Source organism: Lygodium microphyllum, chromosome 7, assembly GCF_053477565.2.
Source record: "Lygodium microphyllum isolate KBCC chromosome 7, Lygodium_microphyllum_v1.1.10, whole genome shotgun sequence".
Lineage (NCBI taxonomy): Eukaryota > Viridiplantae > Streptophyta > Polypodiopsida > Schizaeales > Lygodiaceae > Lygodium > Lygodium microphyllum.
In genome coordinates, this window is record NC_141141.1 from 119220428 (window position 1) to 119236765 (window position 16338).

General features: G+C 39.0%; 1 protein-coding gene across 1 annotated transcript; it reads left to right on the forward strand.

Annotated features, from left to right (window-relative positions):
* Positions 1 to 8811: 8811 nt before the first annotated feature.
* On the forward strand, positions 8812 to 16024 carry LOC148033878 (uncharacterized). Its single transcript, XM_087681882.1, has 12 exons — positions 8812 to 10219; positions 10301 to 10451; positions 10542 to 10597; positions 10757 to 10814; positions 10897 to 12153; positions 12280 to 12888; positions 12978 to 13142; positions 13243 to 13508; positions 13593 to 13704; positions 13789 to 14046; positions 14129 to 14175; positions 14261 to 16024. The coding sequence occupies exons 1-12, from the start codon at positions 9141 to 9143 to the stop codon at positions 14322 to 14324; spliced, it is 4122 nt and encodes a 1373-aa protein (XP_087538008.1). The 5' UTR covers positions 8812 to 9140; the 3' UTR covers positions 14325 to 16024.
* Positions 16025 to 16338: the final 314 nt, after the last annotated feature.

The following is a 16338-nucleotide window of genomic DNA, read 5'->3' on the forward strand; positions in this document are numbered from 1 at the left end:
GTGATTTCCCAACATGCCCTCCAAGCTCCCATGGAGCATTGAGATAGAGGAAAAGAGGTAAAATAGAAGAGAAGAAGTCTCAAACCTCACTCAATTCCTTCTCATAAGTCTCTATGCAAGTTATATACATCAAATATTGTATGTTTAATGCTATACAAACACTTGTAGGTGGTATGTTTTGCAAGTGGGTTTTCAAATATTTGGATGTATCTTTGTTCATCTTCCCCTTTCTCTTGCATCTTGCTTCAAGCATGGCCTAGGGTTTTTGCTAATGTGAGGAGGATAGTCTAAATAAAATCAACTGTGTTTGTGAGGATGAGGAGGATAGATTGCTATGTTCTTAAGTCTCATGTGAGGATACAAACCGCTTATTTTTCTTATATCTATTTCACATCCTCGACAATTTTAAAAGCACCAATAAGATTTGGGAACATGATAAAGGAGGTTCAAAGAGAAAATATGCTTGTCATAGGATGATGTATAGAAAAATATTGAAAAGTCCTTTCTTGGACACATTTTTGTGATCTTATCATTATTGATGAAATTTCATATTTCAACTAGAACACACGGCTATCGTTTAAGGTCATTGGCATTTGCCAGCACGATTTACAAAGGTAGTTCAACTTGTCCAAATGAGGTTAAAACATAATTACCATGTCAATTTGGATAGAGCCATGGAGAACTTTTGATGCCATGAGGCATATTCCACGGTGGATTCTGTGAGACCATGGTGGATTCCGTAAAACTATATTTATTTTCCGGTGCTCGTACACAAGGTAGATTCCTTGTGCAAAAAGTTGATGGGGACGCCCGTCCTTTTTGGGTGTCACGTTAATTTAATGTGCAAATGGGTGATTTCATAGCGGATGATTTCGCAAAATACATATTTAAATTAATGGAGATTTATGAGTTTAGAGTGCGCACTCATATTAAATTAAGGTTAGGACAGAGTTCCAACCTATTTATTTGTTTTATAGCTGAAGATTGCTAGGTATTCACTTTTGTCGGTTTAATTTTATTATTTTCTAACAATTGTGAATGCTTCAATTGATGTGTAGAGCGGGCGGCATTGGCATTGGGAAGCAATGGGCGATAGCGTGCATTCAAGTTACTTATAAGAAATTATCATTTTTTATGGGTGCGCGCGTCTTATCATTAAAAGTGTGGCGCTAATATTTATTTAGGCACTCTTATTTATTGAAGCGCTTGACATATATCTATTATTTTGTATGTGCATGGACGCACAGTTTAAATATTCATTATTGGACATTGCATTTGGGCACTGCCCGACTCTTGGGCCGCCCAACCGCTTTATTCTTTATTTGGACAAAAGCAAACACAAAAGCTAAAGCATGCTAATTGTAAAATTGGGCTATTTTTGAGCTTTGAGATGAATAAATCTATAAATACATGCTTTGTGGAGCACTCACACAAGGCATGGGAGGAGATTGTACCCAATTGGTCTTTTTGCCTCATGTCGTGCGTCTATTCTCTTGATTTTTGAGCTTAAAGTAGAGTTCTTTATTATTGGGGACCTTCTGGTGCTCGCTACGTATACATACAACATCCAATTTGCGCATCAGTGGTATCAGAGCAAAGCTGATCAAGAGCTTCCAATTGCTTACCATCTTGTGCGAAGGCGAAACTCCAGGAAGGAATATGCTCTATAGTCGGTCTCGTGACAATCCGTCAATACCAGTGTGTTCCTGGCGGTGAAGAACCCCCTGTTGTGCTATTAGATCGCGAAGGACCAGTCTCTGTTGATGGAGGACTACCTGGGAAGATCCTTTGTAAGTCTCTTGGGCATAACAGAGAACAGCGAAGAAGCTTCATTAAGTTTAAGTTGATTAAGCTTAAAAAGCTTAAGCTTTTAAAAAATTCAACGTCGACGGCGGCATCATGTACTCCCTGTCGACGTGAACATCCTCTAATCCCATTAGCATACTAAATGATTAGTTAAAGCTTTTTTCTTTAAAAGCTAAAGCTTAAGGTTTTAAGCTATTACTAAAGTTTCAAAATTTCAAGGTTAAATCTTCTCCATAGCTTGCGTTCACACTAAGTCAATTCCAAACTCGTTTTCAACCTCCCTGCAAGCCTTTGTTCACACTGTGCTGTGACAGAGATAATTTTCAGCAAGCAGATTGCTATACACAATCTTCATGAGCAAAGTATTTGTTGAAGAACGATTTCATCAACTTCTACATCCGCAAAGAAGAAAGATCCAAAAAAGCCATTAAAACAAAAGAGCAAGCCTCGTAAACCCGACTTTGAGCTACGCTCTAACAAGATTTCGAGTGTGTGAGGTTGTTTGAAATTTTGCAGGATGACCGATCAAAATATGGAAGATTTTATGGCCGAATGTGATTTATCGGAACCAATGATGGAGCAAAAATTGGACCTAATTATGATGCAGCTTCAAGAGGAATGAAGAGCACGTCAAACTTTGCAAGCTCAACTGGCCACTCTTCAACAGTCTATTGCCGATCAAGATGCAACCCGAAGATGTTATATGACTCATGATCGATGCGACACTCGAAGCACAATCTTTCCAGAAAGAAGCCAAGATAAGTAAAAGAAATTTCAAATTCTGTACTTTTAATGGGTTACACGATGGAAAGACTGTTCTCGCTTTTATCAGTTAGTTTGATGATTATTTCCATAAAGAACAGTATACCGAAAAAGACAAACTCAAGTGTGTCACTAATTATTTAGTGGATAGAGCATCGCTATGGTGGATTGTTGTCCGCAAAAGCATTGATTGTCCTACTACTTGGGAGACTTTTCAAAAGAATTTTTTGTAGAATTTTCTTCCACCTCAATTCTACAAAAAAGCAATCAAATAGTGGGATCTTCTGCAACAAAGAGATTGCGAGCCTATTTCACAATATACCGAGCATTTTTGGAATGCCTTATTGCAACTTTGAATGCTCGAAGATGTACCTGAGGTGACCCATAAGCACAAGTTTATGTCTAGTTTTCTTGGTCACTTCTATGCGGAAGTGAACATGTTCAAGCCAACAACTCTTGAGGATGTGATTTCCTTGGCCCGTGATGCTGAAGACAAAATTTAAGGACGAGAGAAGCGACCACAACAATTCCCAACTAATGGTAACTTCTGTACAAAGCAATTCAATTCTAACTTTTGAAGATTCAATCAAAACCGCTTTGTTCTATCTTCATTCTGTAAATCTTGGACACGACTCCCTGCTTTACCAATAAACACAAATCCAAATCCTAAGCCATATTTCAAGCCAAATCCCAACATTTCTAAACTTCCTGCTATTACCAATAATGTTTCCAAAGCCAAATCCATAGTCTGCTATAAGTGCCATCAACCTAGATATCTAGTGGTGAATTGTCAATCCAAAAAGCCAACTATTCATATCAACTACTTGGAACCACCGATGACTAAAGATGAAGACCATGAAGAAATGCTAGATTTCACAGAAGACAATGACGATATCGGTACTATTTCAGATACTTTATCAGGTATGTCAAATCCCCATTCTTTATTAACGTAAAATGTCTTGTGCATGGTAGAGAAAAGATTGTTTTACATGATGATAGGAGCACACACGATTTTATTTTTGCAAAATTGGTTAAAGAATTGAATTTACATACTATTTCGACTCATTATCACATCAAGGCTACATTCTTAGACACTAGATACAATGGAACACAAGAAGTGCATGACTTAGAAATTAAAATTGGTGATTATGTTGAGCACAAAAATTTCTTAGTTGTGCCTTTGTAATCTAGTGACATTATCTTAGGAATGCCTTGGTGTCATAAATATAATCCTGATATAGATTATTCCACGTATTCAATGAAGATTCATTCTAATGGAAAACAAATCACATTACACAGTATGCACACCCTTGATAATTTTCCATTGCTTAGTCATACACAAGCCAAACGTGCATTTAGAAAAGGTAGCAAATCCTACTTAATATGGGTAAATGAAATTGAAGCTAAGGAAAATTAGATGCATCCTAGGCACGCACAATTTCTTTCACAATTTAAAGATTGTTTTGCTGCTAACTTACCACCTGGCTTACCACCTACGCATCCTAAAGATCATAAAATAGACTTAATTCCAAGTTCTCAACCACCATGTAAGGCACCTTATCGACATAATCAAATTGAACAAAAAGAAATTCAAACCCAAGTTGAAGAATTGTTAACCCGAGGACTCATTAGGCCCAATAGTTCTCCTTTTGGTGCACTTGTCCTATTAGTTAAAAATAAAAATAACACATACAGGATGTGCATTGATTATTATGTCCTAAATAAGATCACTGTCAAGAATAGATATCCAATCCCTAGGGTAGACGATCTCATGGATAAACTACAAGGGGCTACAATATTTAGCAAAATACATCTTAAATCTGGATACCATCAAGTAAGACTAGATACGTCTGATATTTTCAAAACTGCATTTAGGACTCAATTTGGACATTATGAATTCCTTGTTATACCTTTAGTTTAACTAATGCCCTAGCCACATTCAGTTGTATGATGAATCGCATATTTTTGAAGCATCAATATTGTGTCATTATTTTCTTTGATGACATATTGGTTTTCAGTAAAAATGAAAACGAGCATTATGAACATTTATCCTTGGTTTTCAAATTATTGAAAGAGAATCAATTATATGCTAATCTTGAAAAGAGTGAATTTTTCCAAACCCACATTGAATATTTAGGACATATTGTTTCATCTGAAGGTATTAAAGTTGATCCTAAAAAGATAGAAGGAATTTTTGAATTGGCCGATACCTAAAAATGTGCATGAATTACGTTCTTTCTTAGGTATTGCTAGCTTTTACAAAAAATTTGTGAGAAATTTTTCATTTCTTGCATTACCTTTGACAAAATTATTAAAGAAAGGTATTTTGTATCATTGGTCTGAAAATTAACAAAAGTCTTTTGATTTATTGAAACATGCCTTAACACATGCTCCTGTATTGCAACTACTTGACTTTAATAGACCATTCTTCATAGTAGTCATTGATGCTAGTGGATCTGGAATAAGAGCTATCCTTATGCAAGATTCACATCCCATAGCCTACTCTAGCTGCAAACTTAAACCCTCTAAACTTAAGTATTCTACCTATTATAAGGAATTACTAGATGTAGTACAAGCTTTACGACAATGGAAACACTATTTAATGGGATTTGAATTTATGATCAAAACTGACCAACAAAGTATCAAACATCTCCTTAGTCAGCCCACAAATCTCTGACCATCATATTAAATGGGCTACTTTTATTCAAAGTTTCCACCCACTTATCCAATATCAACCTAGAAAAGAAAATGTTGTTGCAGATGCCTTGAGTAGAAGACCAATTCATAATATCTATGTGATATATTTTGATTCCCTTATCTCTATGAAAGATACTTATGACCAAGACCCCAGTTTTCAAGCTGATTGGAATAAATTAATCGCAAATAATCAAATTCCAATAAATTCATTGTCTTATTCTGACAAATTTATGTTTTATGAGAAAAGGTTGTGTGTAATTGTTCCGTTTTGATCATTTGTGTTGCATGAAATTCATTGTCCTCCATATCAAGGCCATAGAGGCATTATTTCTGCTTTACATACATTGATTGAAGATTTTTACTGGCCATAGATGGAATCTAATATTTTTAACTTTGTATATGAATGCTTAATTTATCAAAGAGTTAAGCGACACTATGGCAAGCAATATGGTTTATTAATGCCTTTATCAATTCCAGAACGACCATGGGAACATATTTCAATGGATTTTATTACTGGTTTGCCTAACACCCTAAGTTAATATGATATGATTTGGACTATTGTAGATTGATTTAGCAAACAAACATATTTTATTCCATGAAAGAAAACGTTAATTGCATCTCAAGCTGCTCAATTGTTTTTGAAAACTGTTTTCACTAACCATGGTTTGCCAAAAGTTATTATTTCTGATCGTGATTCTAGATTCTGCAATAATTTTTAGACTACTTTGTTTGCTAATTTAGGTACAAAGATTAATTTTTCATCTACATTTCATCCTGAAACAAATGGGCAAACAGAAGCTACAAACAGTACAATTTTGGATCTTTTGCGTGCATACACAATTTCAAAACCACATACATGGGATACACACTTGTATTTACTTTATTTGCATACAATAACACACCACATACAGCTACATGGAAAGCACATTTTGAAATCATTTACGGATATAGATTGCCTACACCTTCTACCTTATTGTCCAACAAACTTAAAGCTGTTGATTATATTGGCAATATGCATGCTACTATTTTGGCTGAAGTGAAAGACATGATTGCGAAAGCCCAACAATCATACACAAAATAAGCTAACAAGAAAAGAAAAACTATGAGTTTCATAGTTAATGATTATGTTTGGTTACGCATTGAAAAGAGAAGATTACAAAGTGTTGAGAAACACCTTGTTGTAAAGTTACCTCTTAGATTTTATAGACCTTTCAAAATCATTCACAAAATCAATGACAATGCATTTAAATTAGAATTACCCCAACACTAGAAAATCCACAGTACTTTACATATAAGTTTGTTACGGCCTTTTAAAGGCCAATTACCTATCCACCCTCTTTACGAAAACAACTCCTCTGTTAGAAGAAGAAACTGAAATCTTTGAACCTGAAACTATTCTAGACACTGATTATATGACCATTAGAACTGGCCGTAGATATTCTAGATATTTGGTAAAGTTAAAAAATCATCCTGTTAAAGAGGCCTAATGGATGCACGCTCGTGACCTAAGTGCTTATCCCTTACTACTCGCTCCACATTGAGCTAATAGTAATTGAGGACAATTGCTATTCCACCCCGGGGGTATGATGCCAGGAGGCATATTCCACGGTGGATTCCGTGAGTTTTTATTCCACGATAGATTCCGTGAGGTTTTGCGGTGGCTTCCGTAAAAGTATATTTATTTATTAGGGCTCATACACAAGGTGGATTCCTTGTGCGAAAAGTTGACGGGGACACCTGTCTTTTTCGGGTATCACGTTAATTTAATGTGCAAGTGAGTGATTCCACAAAATACATATTTAAATTAATGTACGTTTATGAGTTTAGAGTGTGCACTAGTATTAAATTAAGGTTAGGACAAAGTTCCAACCTGTTTATTTATTTTGTAGCTGAAGACTGCTAGGTGTTCACTTTTGTCAGTTTAATTTTATTATTTTCTAACAATTGTGAATGCTTTAGTTGATGTGTAGAGCAAGCGGCGTTGGCGTTGGGAAGCACTGGGCGATAGCGTGTATTCAAGTTACTTAGAAGAAATTATCATTTTTGATGGGCGTGCATCTTATCATTAAAGGAGTGGCGCTAATATTTATTTAGGTGCGCTTATTTATTGAAGCGCTTGACATATATATATTATTTTGTATGTACATGGGCGCACGGTTTAAATATTCATTATTGGACATTGTATTTGGGGACTACCCGACTCTTGGGCCACCCAACCGCTTTATTCTTTATTTGGACAAAAGCAAACACAAAAGCTAAAGCATGCTAATTGTAAAATTGGGCTATTTTTTAGCTTTGAGATGAATAAATTTACAAAGACATGCTTTGTGGAGTGCTCACACAAGGCATGGGGGGAGATTATACCCAATTGGTTTTTTTACCTCATGTCGTGCAAGTCTATTCTCTTGATTTTTGAGCTTAAAGTAGAGTTCTTTGTTTTTAGGGACCTTTCGGCGCTCGCTACGTACACATACAGCATCCGATTTGCGCATCAACTTTGCCATGACCTAACACATTGATGGCTATCTTTAGTCTCAAATAAGGAACACTACTAGCCTTACAATAGAAAGTGTCAAGTTAACCATACATATAGTCTTCTATCTAGCGGAGCCCATGTTGAACATAAATGCTCAGGGTTTTAGCAATAGCATGGTCCTTCACATAGCTTGACATAGCCATGGATTGATAGACGATCGTCCTTCATTTAAAATTGATGGGAATAGTTATGCAATAAATACTTTTTGTGGGTTGATAGTGTTAGATTGTAAGTCCTAAGCAAAAAATTCATTCACTTGCTTTTTGATATTATAGGAGAGTAGTGCAAAAAAGAACTCCATGGACTTGTCATATGGGAGACTTGTTTCCAATGTTTATATAGAGGGACTTGCTTCTAATGTATGCATATCACCTCACATGATGTTTCAAGAAAAGGAAGGAGAGTAAAGGGCACCTTGGAGACTAAGTTTCCTTCACAAGGTCCAATAGCGGGCCTCTGGCAAGTAAGGAGAGTATATACATACCTTTGCCTTGATGCAAGAGCTTGATAAGGAGGTTGTGGATATAAGATGGGTTTATGTAAGGCCAATAAGAAAAGGGTGTAGATAGGGTATACCATGGCCTTGATGTGGAAGCTTGATAAAGAAGTCCATGGATATGTTGCCCCTTCTTCTTGTCTTTTTAAGATCAATGGAAATGGTTACCTAATATTAGCTCCCAAAGGTGCCATGCTTTAGATGATTGCCAAAAAGAAAATCAAACTAGACTTAAGGCATGCCATGAATAGCAACTTGAGCAACGGGGTTGAAGGGGCAAGGTGTTTTAGTAGTCGTCTTAAGCTTTATAGAAAAGGGTCATGGACTTTGAGAAGCACTTGGAGAGGAATTTATGTTCTTACTCTCTTAGTCGTTTTTGTTGAAAACTAAGTCGAATTTGGACTTGACCTTTGATGAACTTGAGGACTTTCTTTTGTGTTTTGTGAAGAGTGGAATCTTAGATAGGCAAAAAGAGGGGAGGAAGGAGTTGAGAGAGACATAATGAGAAGCCCATGTGGCTCCAGGCAACAACAACAACAACAAACGAAGGAAAAAAAGAACAGCGAAACGCTGTGTTACCTTCTTCCTTCCTTGTATGATCAACAAACAAACAACACATCATCATCATCTTCTTCTAGCCTACACCTTCTTATACTTCTTTCTTTCTTACTCTCTCCTCGTCTTCTGCCTTCTGCCGCATAAGCAATCTGCATCAGTCTTCGTATTGCGAAACCCTAACACCCCGCGAGCGATATCCTGCGGTTAACGTGCTCCTGCCTGCAGTCGGGAAACTTGATAGCGGATTACCTATGGTTCTCTGAGTCTTCTTCTTGACAAAACGCAATGAAGCAGGTCAACCCTGCCTACCAGCAGCATCAGGCCCGACGGTCTCTCCGATTGCAAGGCCTGCAGCCTGCGTTTGCAGGCGATAGAAATGTTCACCGTAAGAAAGCTAGCCTCTCTCATGGTATTCTAGGCACCCCTCCCTGCTTTCAGAGGAACGGAAGCAGCAATCAACTCTTGTTATGGCATGCTCCTGCTCAAGGACAGAGCATGCCGAGTCCTCCTGTTGATCCTAATGGCAGGCCGTATGGCTGGACGAAGCCAGCAGAACCGTCGATTTCGTCCGAAAGCTTTTTCCAGATGGCTTGGCAACAAGGGATCAAGAGCGATGGAGGGGTTTCTGATCCCTCTCTCGGGAAGGGATCGCAAAAGAAGAATCACTCAGGGAAGAAAGCGGCCAGTAAGGGAGGTTCTGTCTCATGCAAGCCTACTCAGCATGCTGGTAAATCTAAAACGGCAGCACAAGAGAAGAGCCATGCACAAAGGACCCTGAAATATCAGGGTCTAAAGCAAAGTTCTCGAGGGGAACAATCAAATGTTCTCAAGAGGCATGGCAAAGCACAAGCACAGGAAAGCGATAAGATTCTTGATGAACCAGCAGGGAATATTGTCAACAGGCAGAATGAGGCACACGAAAGTGTTGAGTCTGATGAGTTAGAGGAAGGTGAAATTGGAGGAGAGTTTCTAGGCCAGGATGTGGGACCGGCCATAGGCACAGCAGAACAACCTGAACAGAATGACGCTACAGAGAAAGAATTGGTAGTGTGGATTGAAGGCCAGGAGGACTCCCTTAACGTTTTTCCTGCTCCTCAAGAACCAGAGTATGGCTCCAACATAGATATTGCAGAGGTTCATACCTGTACAAAAGAACCACAGATTGGTGGTTTTCCGAGGCTTTTCCTTCAAGAAGCTAAATCTGGCAGTGTCAATACTGATAAGCATAGTTCAAATGAGGATCATGACCAGCAGAAGGATAAGGTTGACAGGCATCTAGCTGACAAACGGAGCTATAATTATGACAAACGAATAAATGAGTGCATTAAGCTGTTGAATAATGTGACTGTAAAGGAAGCTCAAAGGTGAGAGAGATTTGCAAGTCCATGCCCACTTGAATCCCTTTAGGTGTCAGTTGTGTACTCATGTGCCATGGTTGTCATCAGGTCGTTTATCAGCGTCTGTAAAAAGTTGCAGAAGGCTTTGAAGATCCTTCATGAACTTTACGAGAATGCTGACATACAAGATAAAGCTCACTCTGATAAGTTTTCAAAAGCGGTATACAAAATGTTTTCTGGCATTCAAGCGACATACGCTGTAAGTAACGTCTTTTGAAAATGAAGGCAAAGAGTAGTAGATGGCCGCTTTTGTGCTGAGCTGAGGTTGCATTATTATTTATTTTTGAAGGTCCGAAGTACAGCTTTGGGAAAGGAACAGGATCGGAATGTGGATTTTTTCCCTAGGTGACTTGCTCTGACATCATGTGCAGTATAAGGGTTTTTTCTTGGATTTTCTTTCTTTGTTTTTTTTGGGGGGGTGGGGCACGGGGTATCCTATGATTTTTGTGAGCTACTTGCTGTCATTTTTCATCCCATAAAGGGGCTAATCAGAATTGAAATCAGGTTGCTGGAACTTGCTAGGACCTCGAAAGCAATATTTTCCTCTAAGCAATATGGGGAGGTGTGTGATATGGAAGAAAATGAGTTTTTTATAGCGTGATTTGCAACTAGAATCTGTGGCTAATCCTCTTTTATTTCAACAGCTGGAAAGTATGATGCGAAGCATGAGAATTTACATGAAAGTGGATGAATGCTCAAGCAATCATGATATGTCTAAGGAACATACCCCAAGGGAAACTTCGGAGGAACAGCTTTGTGATATCAATGTTCCAAGACAGAACAATGATGTAATAATAGATATCCCTAACACTGCAGATAAACCGAATGGAGGTTTTGGTGAGATCACATACACGAGGAGCAAAAACAAACTTACTAATAATGCTACAAATTCAGGCGGTGCTGAATTACCGAACACAACTCTACCATCAGATCACTCTGATGCATCTGAAAGTAGTCCAGATTGTGTGGCTGAACATCTGGAGACTGTTCCTGAGTCTTGCTTGGAGGAAGGTGTGCAAGATCATCTGACTGCAGCCAGTTCATATTGTGAGAAGTTTCTATCTGCACCGACCCGTCTTCCTAGTCCAACTCCTGCAGAAGATGAGGATTTTAAAGGAATTTCCCAGGTTGATACTACTTTGTGCAATATCCACAAGGAAATCCAGCAAGATTCAGTTGGCTCTCACTCATTGCAATGTAGACCTCCTAGCCCTACCTCTGAGTTGGTTCAGGTTCATTCACAAATCTCCCTGTGTACCAGTGAAGTGCAAAGTGATGGTGTGACAAACCTCAAGTCACCAGCAGAGACTGTTGTGGAAGACCATAAGCTTCTGGGATGTACTGGAGGTGTGAATCTTGACTTGAAGAGTCGCGATCCCAGGAAGAGATTGAGAGATGGTGGACAATTCCAGGCTGGTTCTTCCAGAGGTACTTGCAATGAGAATTTGCAGTTGACATCTTTGGAGGGAAGAAAACATGAGAGAGACGAGGAATTGTTTGGCGTTTCTATAAAACGTCAGTGTTTGCATTCGGATCAGCATGGTAGGTTAGCTTTGGAGGAAGAACCCCAAAGTTCGTACTTGATCTCCAAACAAAGTGGTACAGAAGCAATAGAAAGCACTGAATCATCTATAGGAAGGGGTTTAGTGAGTGTGGATGTGAATAAAATGGACTCATCTGAACTTCCTGACAGTGTAAGTATACTTAAGCATAAGAGAGCTCTCTATGATGTTCTATATGCTGGAGAGACAATTCAGTCTACCAAACGAACCCAGACCGAAACTAAGAGTACAATGGTAGAATCATCTGAAGTAGTTTCAGATGTGAGTTGTTTACAGCTGAACACAAAAGACCAGTCTCATGATGATGCCCTGTCAAAGCCACCTTCGGATTTCTCTAATGTAAGCTATTTGCAGTCCTTTATTTGAAGCGCGTTTTTTGGTTAACAAAGTGTAGTTCCACATTGGTTGTTAGTGAGATTGATTCACTGTGGTTGTTTCAAACCAATTTGGCATTTTGTTTTCTAGGGTGGACGCACGTCAAAGCCCAAAATGAAGTTGCGTGATCCTAGGAGGGCATTATTGGAAAGCTCTCAGCTAGGAATCACCAGAACTTGTAATCTGCTAGAAGTGAGTAACTCCAGTGAACCATTTTCTGTGACAAGCAGTAAGAAATCTGAGGCAAGAGACATTCCTTCAGAAGCTGGAAATGGTGCATCACCCCGAGTGATCCTGAAAGAGAGGAATGCAATTGAGGGGAGTTTATTGGAATGCATTCTCGAAGATGAGAGGAAAACGTGCCTGTTGCCTCCTGACAGTGGTGGTTCACATGAAGTTGACAATGCAGGTGTTGATGGCTGTAAAGCTTCTGCAAATGCTGATGATGTTGTAGCAACAGAGGGAGTAGCTAAACCGCTAGCTAGACGAAATAAGATTTTCAAATCCCACCTTACCAAGCTTTCAGATGGCCTTAAATGCTGGGAGGATTTAGAACTAATTGAAGGGCTTGATGAGAAGCAACGGGAGGCTGTATATTTGGAAAGGGCTAGGAGAATAGATGAGCAAAACATGATGCTAAATTCTAGGAAACTTTGTTTGGTGCTGGACCTGGATCACACTCTCCTCAATTCAGCCAAGGTAATCTGCCATTCAAAACTTGAGAGATTCAATTCATTTACTTCTCTAGATTCACCAGTTCCTTACCTCTTTTTCGGTGGGTTTTGTAGTTCTCTGAAGTTAATGAGGAATGGGCAGCTGTTTTGACTGCTACTGAAGCTGCAGAGCGCAGCAGAGTGGCCATGGAAGGAAAACACAAGAGAGAGCTTTATCGGTTTCCTCACATGGGGATGTGGACAAAGCTCCGGCCTGGTGTTTGGAACTTTCTGTCAAAAGTGGGGTTATTTTTAATTCTGAAATTGTCTTAAAACATGACGTTGCTGATCGATTAACATTGAATTTTTTCTTATTTGTGCATGCCTATTTATTATGTAGGCTAGCCAGCTTTATGAGTTGCATGTCTATACTATGGGCAATAGAGTATATGCAACAGAAATGGCCAGGTTGCTTGATCCTACCGGCAACTTATTTGCGGGCAGAGTTATATCAAAAGGAGATGATGGTGATGGAATGGATGATGAGCGGCCCCCGAAGAGCAAAGATCTTGATGGTGTTTTGGGGATGGAATCTGCAGTCCTCATAATTGATGATTCAATGCGAGTTTGGCCTCATCACAGACACAACCTTATTCTTGTTGAGAGGTAGCTTCCTATTATGGAGGTTCAAATTGTCCCTTTGATTTGGGTTTTGGTCACATCTTGCTGATTACACAGTGGGCATCGCAGATATATGTATTTTCCAAGCAGCAGACGGCAGTTCGGACTACCTGGACCTTCACTTTTGGAAATTAGGCATGATGAACGAGAGGTGGATGGCATGCTTGCATCAGTTTTGGAGGTGTGTGCAGACGTGACAAGCATGTCATGTGATAAAACTTTGTTGCAGACTTCAGAGTTTTACCTATTGTTGTGAATGATGCAGGTTATTGAGAAGATTCATCACACATTTTTTTCAAACCAGCGGGTGCACGAGGGGGATGTTCGAAGCATTCTTGCCTCGGAGAAGCAGAAAGTTCTAGCTGGCTGTAAAATAGTATTCAGCAGAATTTACCCTCAGGGTGAAGCACAACCTCACCTCCATCCCTTGTGGCAAACAGCAGAGCAGTTTGGTGCTGTCTGTTCCACTAATATAGACCAAGAAGTTACTCATGTCGTAGCCATCTCTCGGGGAACTGATAAGGTTTGTTGTGTGCTCCTTAATTATGGAGAACAGCGATGCATTATCTGGCCTGCCTAATAATTTTTTGGATGGTATCATGTAGGTTAAATGGGCACTGGCTAATGGGAAATTTTCTGTCAGCCCTGCATGGTAAGTTGATAGTCAAGCTACATTTGGGAGGGTCCAGAACTCTATTTGCTTGGCACTTACGTTTTACTGTATGTGATCTCTTCAGGCTGGAAGCTTCTGCAGTTTTATACCGGAGAGCAAATGAATATGACTACCCTGTTCCACCGTAGTTTACTTCTAACAACTGCAAGCCAAAAGTCTAAGCCTTAACTCATGTTTGCACATGTGCACCTATGCACACTTGCACACACCCCTGTGATTGCATGCATGTGCCTGAGGAAGAGTTACAGGCCATCAATGATCAAAGCTCACAGAAAGTAGGATTCATTAGGACCAGTGATATTGAAGTGGGAGAAGTCCTTGAGAATTTCAAGATTTAAGTTCAAGTAACACATCGAAAGCCAGTAGGTAGCTTGTGAATTCGAGGCAACCCTGTATTTCTCTCAAGAGAAGTATGGGTTCATCGGCTGGTTCAGATGGTGAATTAGCTGTCTGACCTCAAAATGAGATGTAAATCTCATTTTTTAGGGTTTTGATAGTATCCATAGTATCCTTTAAACTGGGCTGTAGATATAATCAATTTTGATTAGTATAAACCCTTCCTCATTGGTCACTATTCAAGTCATGATCTGACCCCTTCTTAGAGATTAGCAAATTGTGTCCAAGTACAAAGGAGTCAATACGGTTCACATGAGTGAAGTCAATGAAATTGGTTAGTCAACACAGGCAGCAGGCCTTCACAATTGGTGTTTCAACGTGTTTTTATCAAGCAAAGATGAATGTATGTACCGCCTGTTCTCCAGTAGGTCTAAGTGAAGGGACAGTAAGCTGCAGCTTCTATTATGTTTGGAGTTTTAGGAAGGGTAAACTGACAGGAATCAATCATGAACTCGTTACAGTAACAAGGATGGTCTGTCCAACAAAAAATGAAATTTCTTTCTTAATTTAAAGCATACTCTAAAGATCTTCTTACAAGGCAATTTAAAAAGGTAAAATAGGTTGTCAACAATATTCACCCATATTTACCAATTGAAGCCATTAGTGTTGACTCAACTTCCTATATCAATGTTTGAAAGAGCTCGCACATTCCTGAAATTGTCAGGTCATCCACCATCAATATTATCCAGATAACCCAGAAAAATAGCATCACCAAGACTTTTTCATTAGCACGTTTTTGGGCACGAGTCCAAGATCTGAAAAGTGACAGTTCCTTCTAGGTGCAAATGAGAGTCCCTATTACTGTCATCTCTCATCTAAGTATTTCATCAAATGACCATGCTGCATGTAGATCCGTGCATCTGTATTTTCCAGCCACTGGCTCGCCTTATGATAGCTTCATAATCCTACTACACACGAAGCACCACTCCATCCTTTTCTCCATTAATTTGCGCCTTATTCAAACTCTCATCACTTGTGCAAATTTAGACAGCACCCTTCTTAGGGCAAGGCTCCTCCCATGAGCCATTGGCAATGCACTCCCAACTCAGGAAAGTGGACATCAAGATCTTGTGCATTGTTTACTTTTTGTGCTGGAAAATCCAATATCAGCACAATATTCAAAAGGTAGTGGCAAAAATGTTATGGGCACATTGTAATAAGGGATGATTATTATAGTTCTCTTAAGAACACACTCTACCCTACCCAACTTTCAAGACATTCGTCTTGTTTCCACTTGTGAAATACTCAATTTTGTGAGGGCTAATTAGACATCGATAATAGCAATTGAGCATTAATTTGTACTTCAAAAATTATTGAAAGTGGGACATATTGCCTGCCCTTCCAGTTATGAGTGACACCATGATGGCAGTTTCCCTACACGACGCTAGTAGATACACATAGATTTGATGTGGGTCTCTTTGAAATTCACTGGTAGGAACTTGTGGTGGTTTTAATTGCATGCTTTTTTTTTTTTGGATCTTAGTTGATTTTGGCTTTTTGCTATCTTCAACTATGTGACTTGTGACTTATCTAAGCTTTGTATAGATAATTTCATGATTGCTATTCACATGGTGGTTTGTCACTTAGGTATCAAAGTTTGCTTACCATTTGTCATGTTATGGTTTTTTGTTGCTCTTATTTTTTGGCCTTGACAATTTGTAGTTCTCGTACTTCTTAGAAAGCATAATCTTGGTTTGTGAATGTTGATGGCCAAGGGCATTAAAGTACAAATTGCAAAGCTACTAT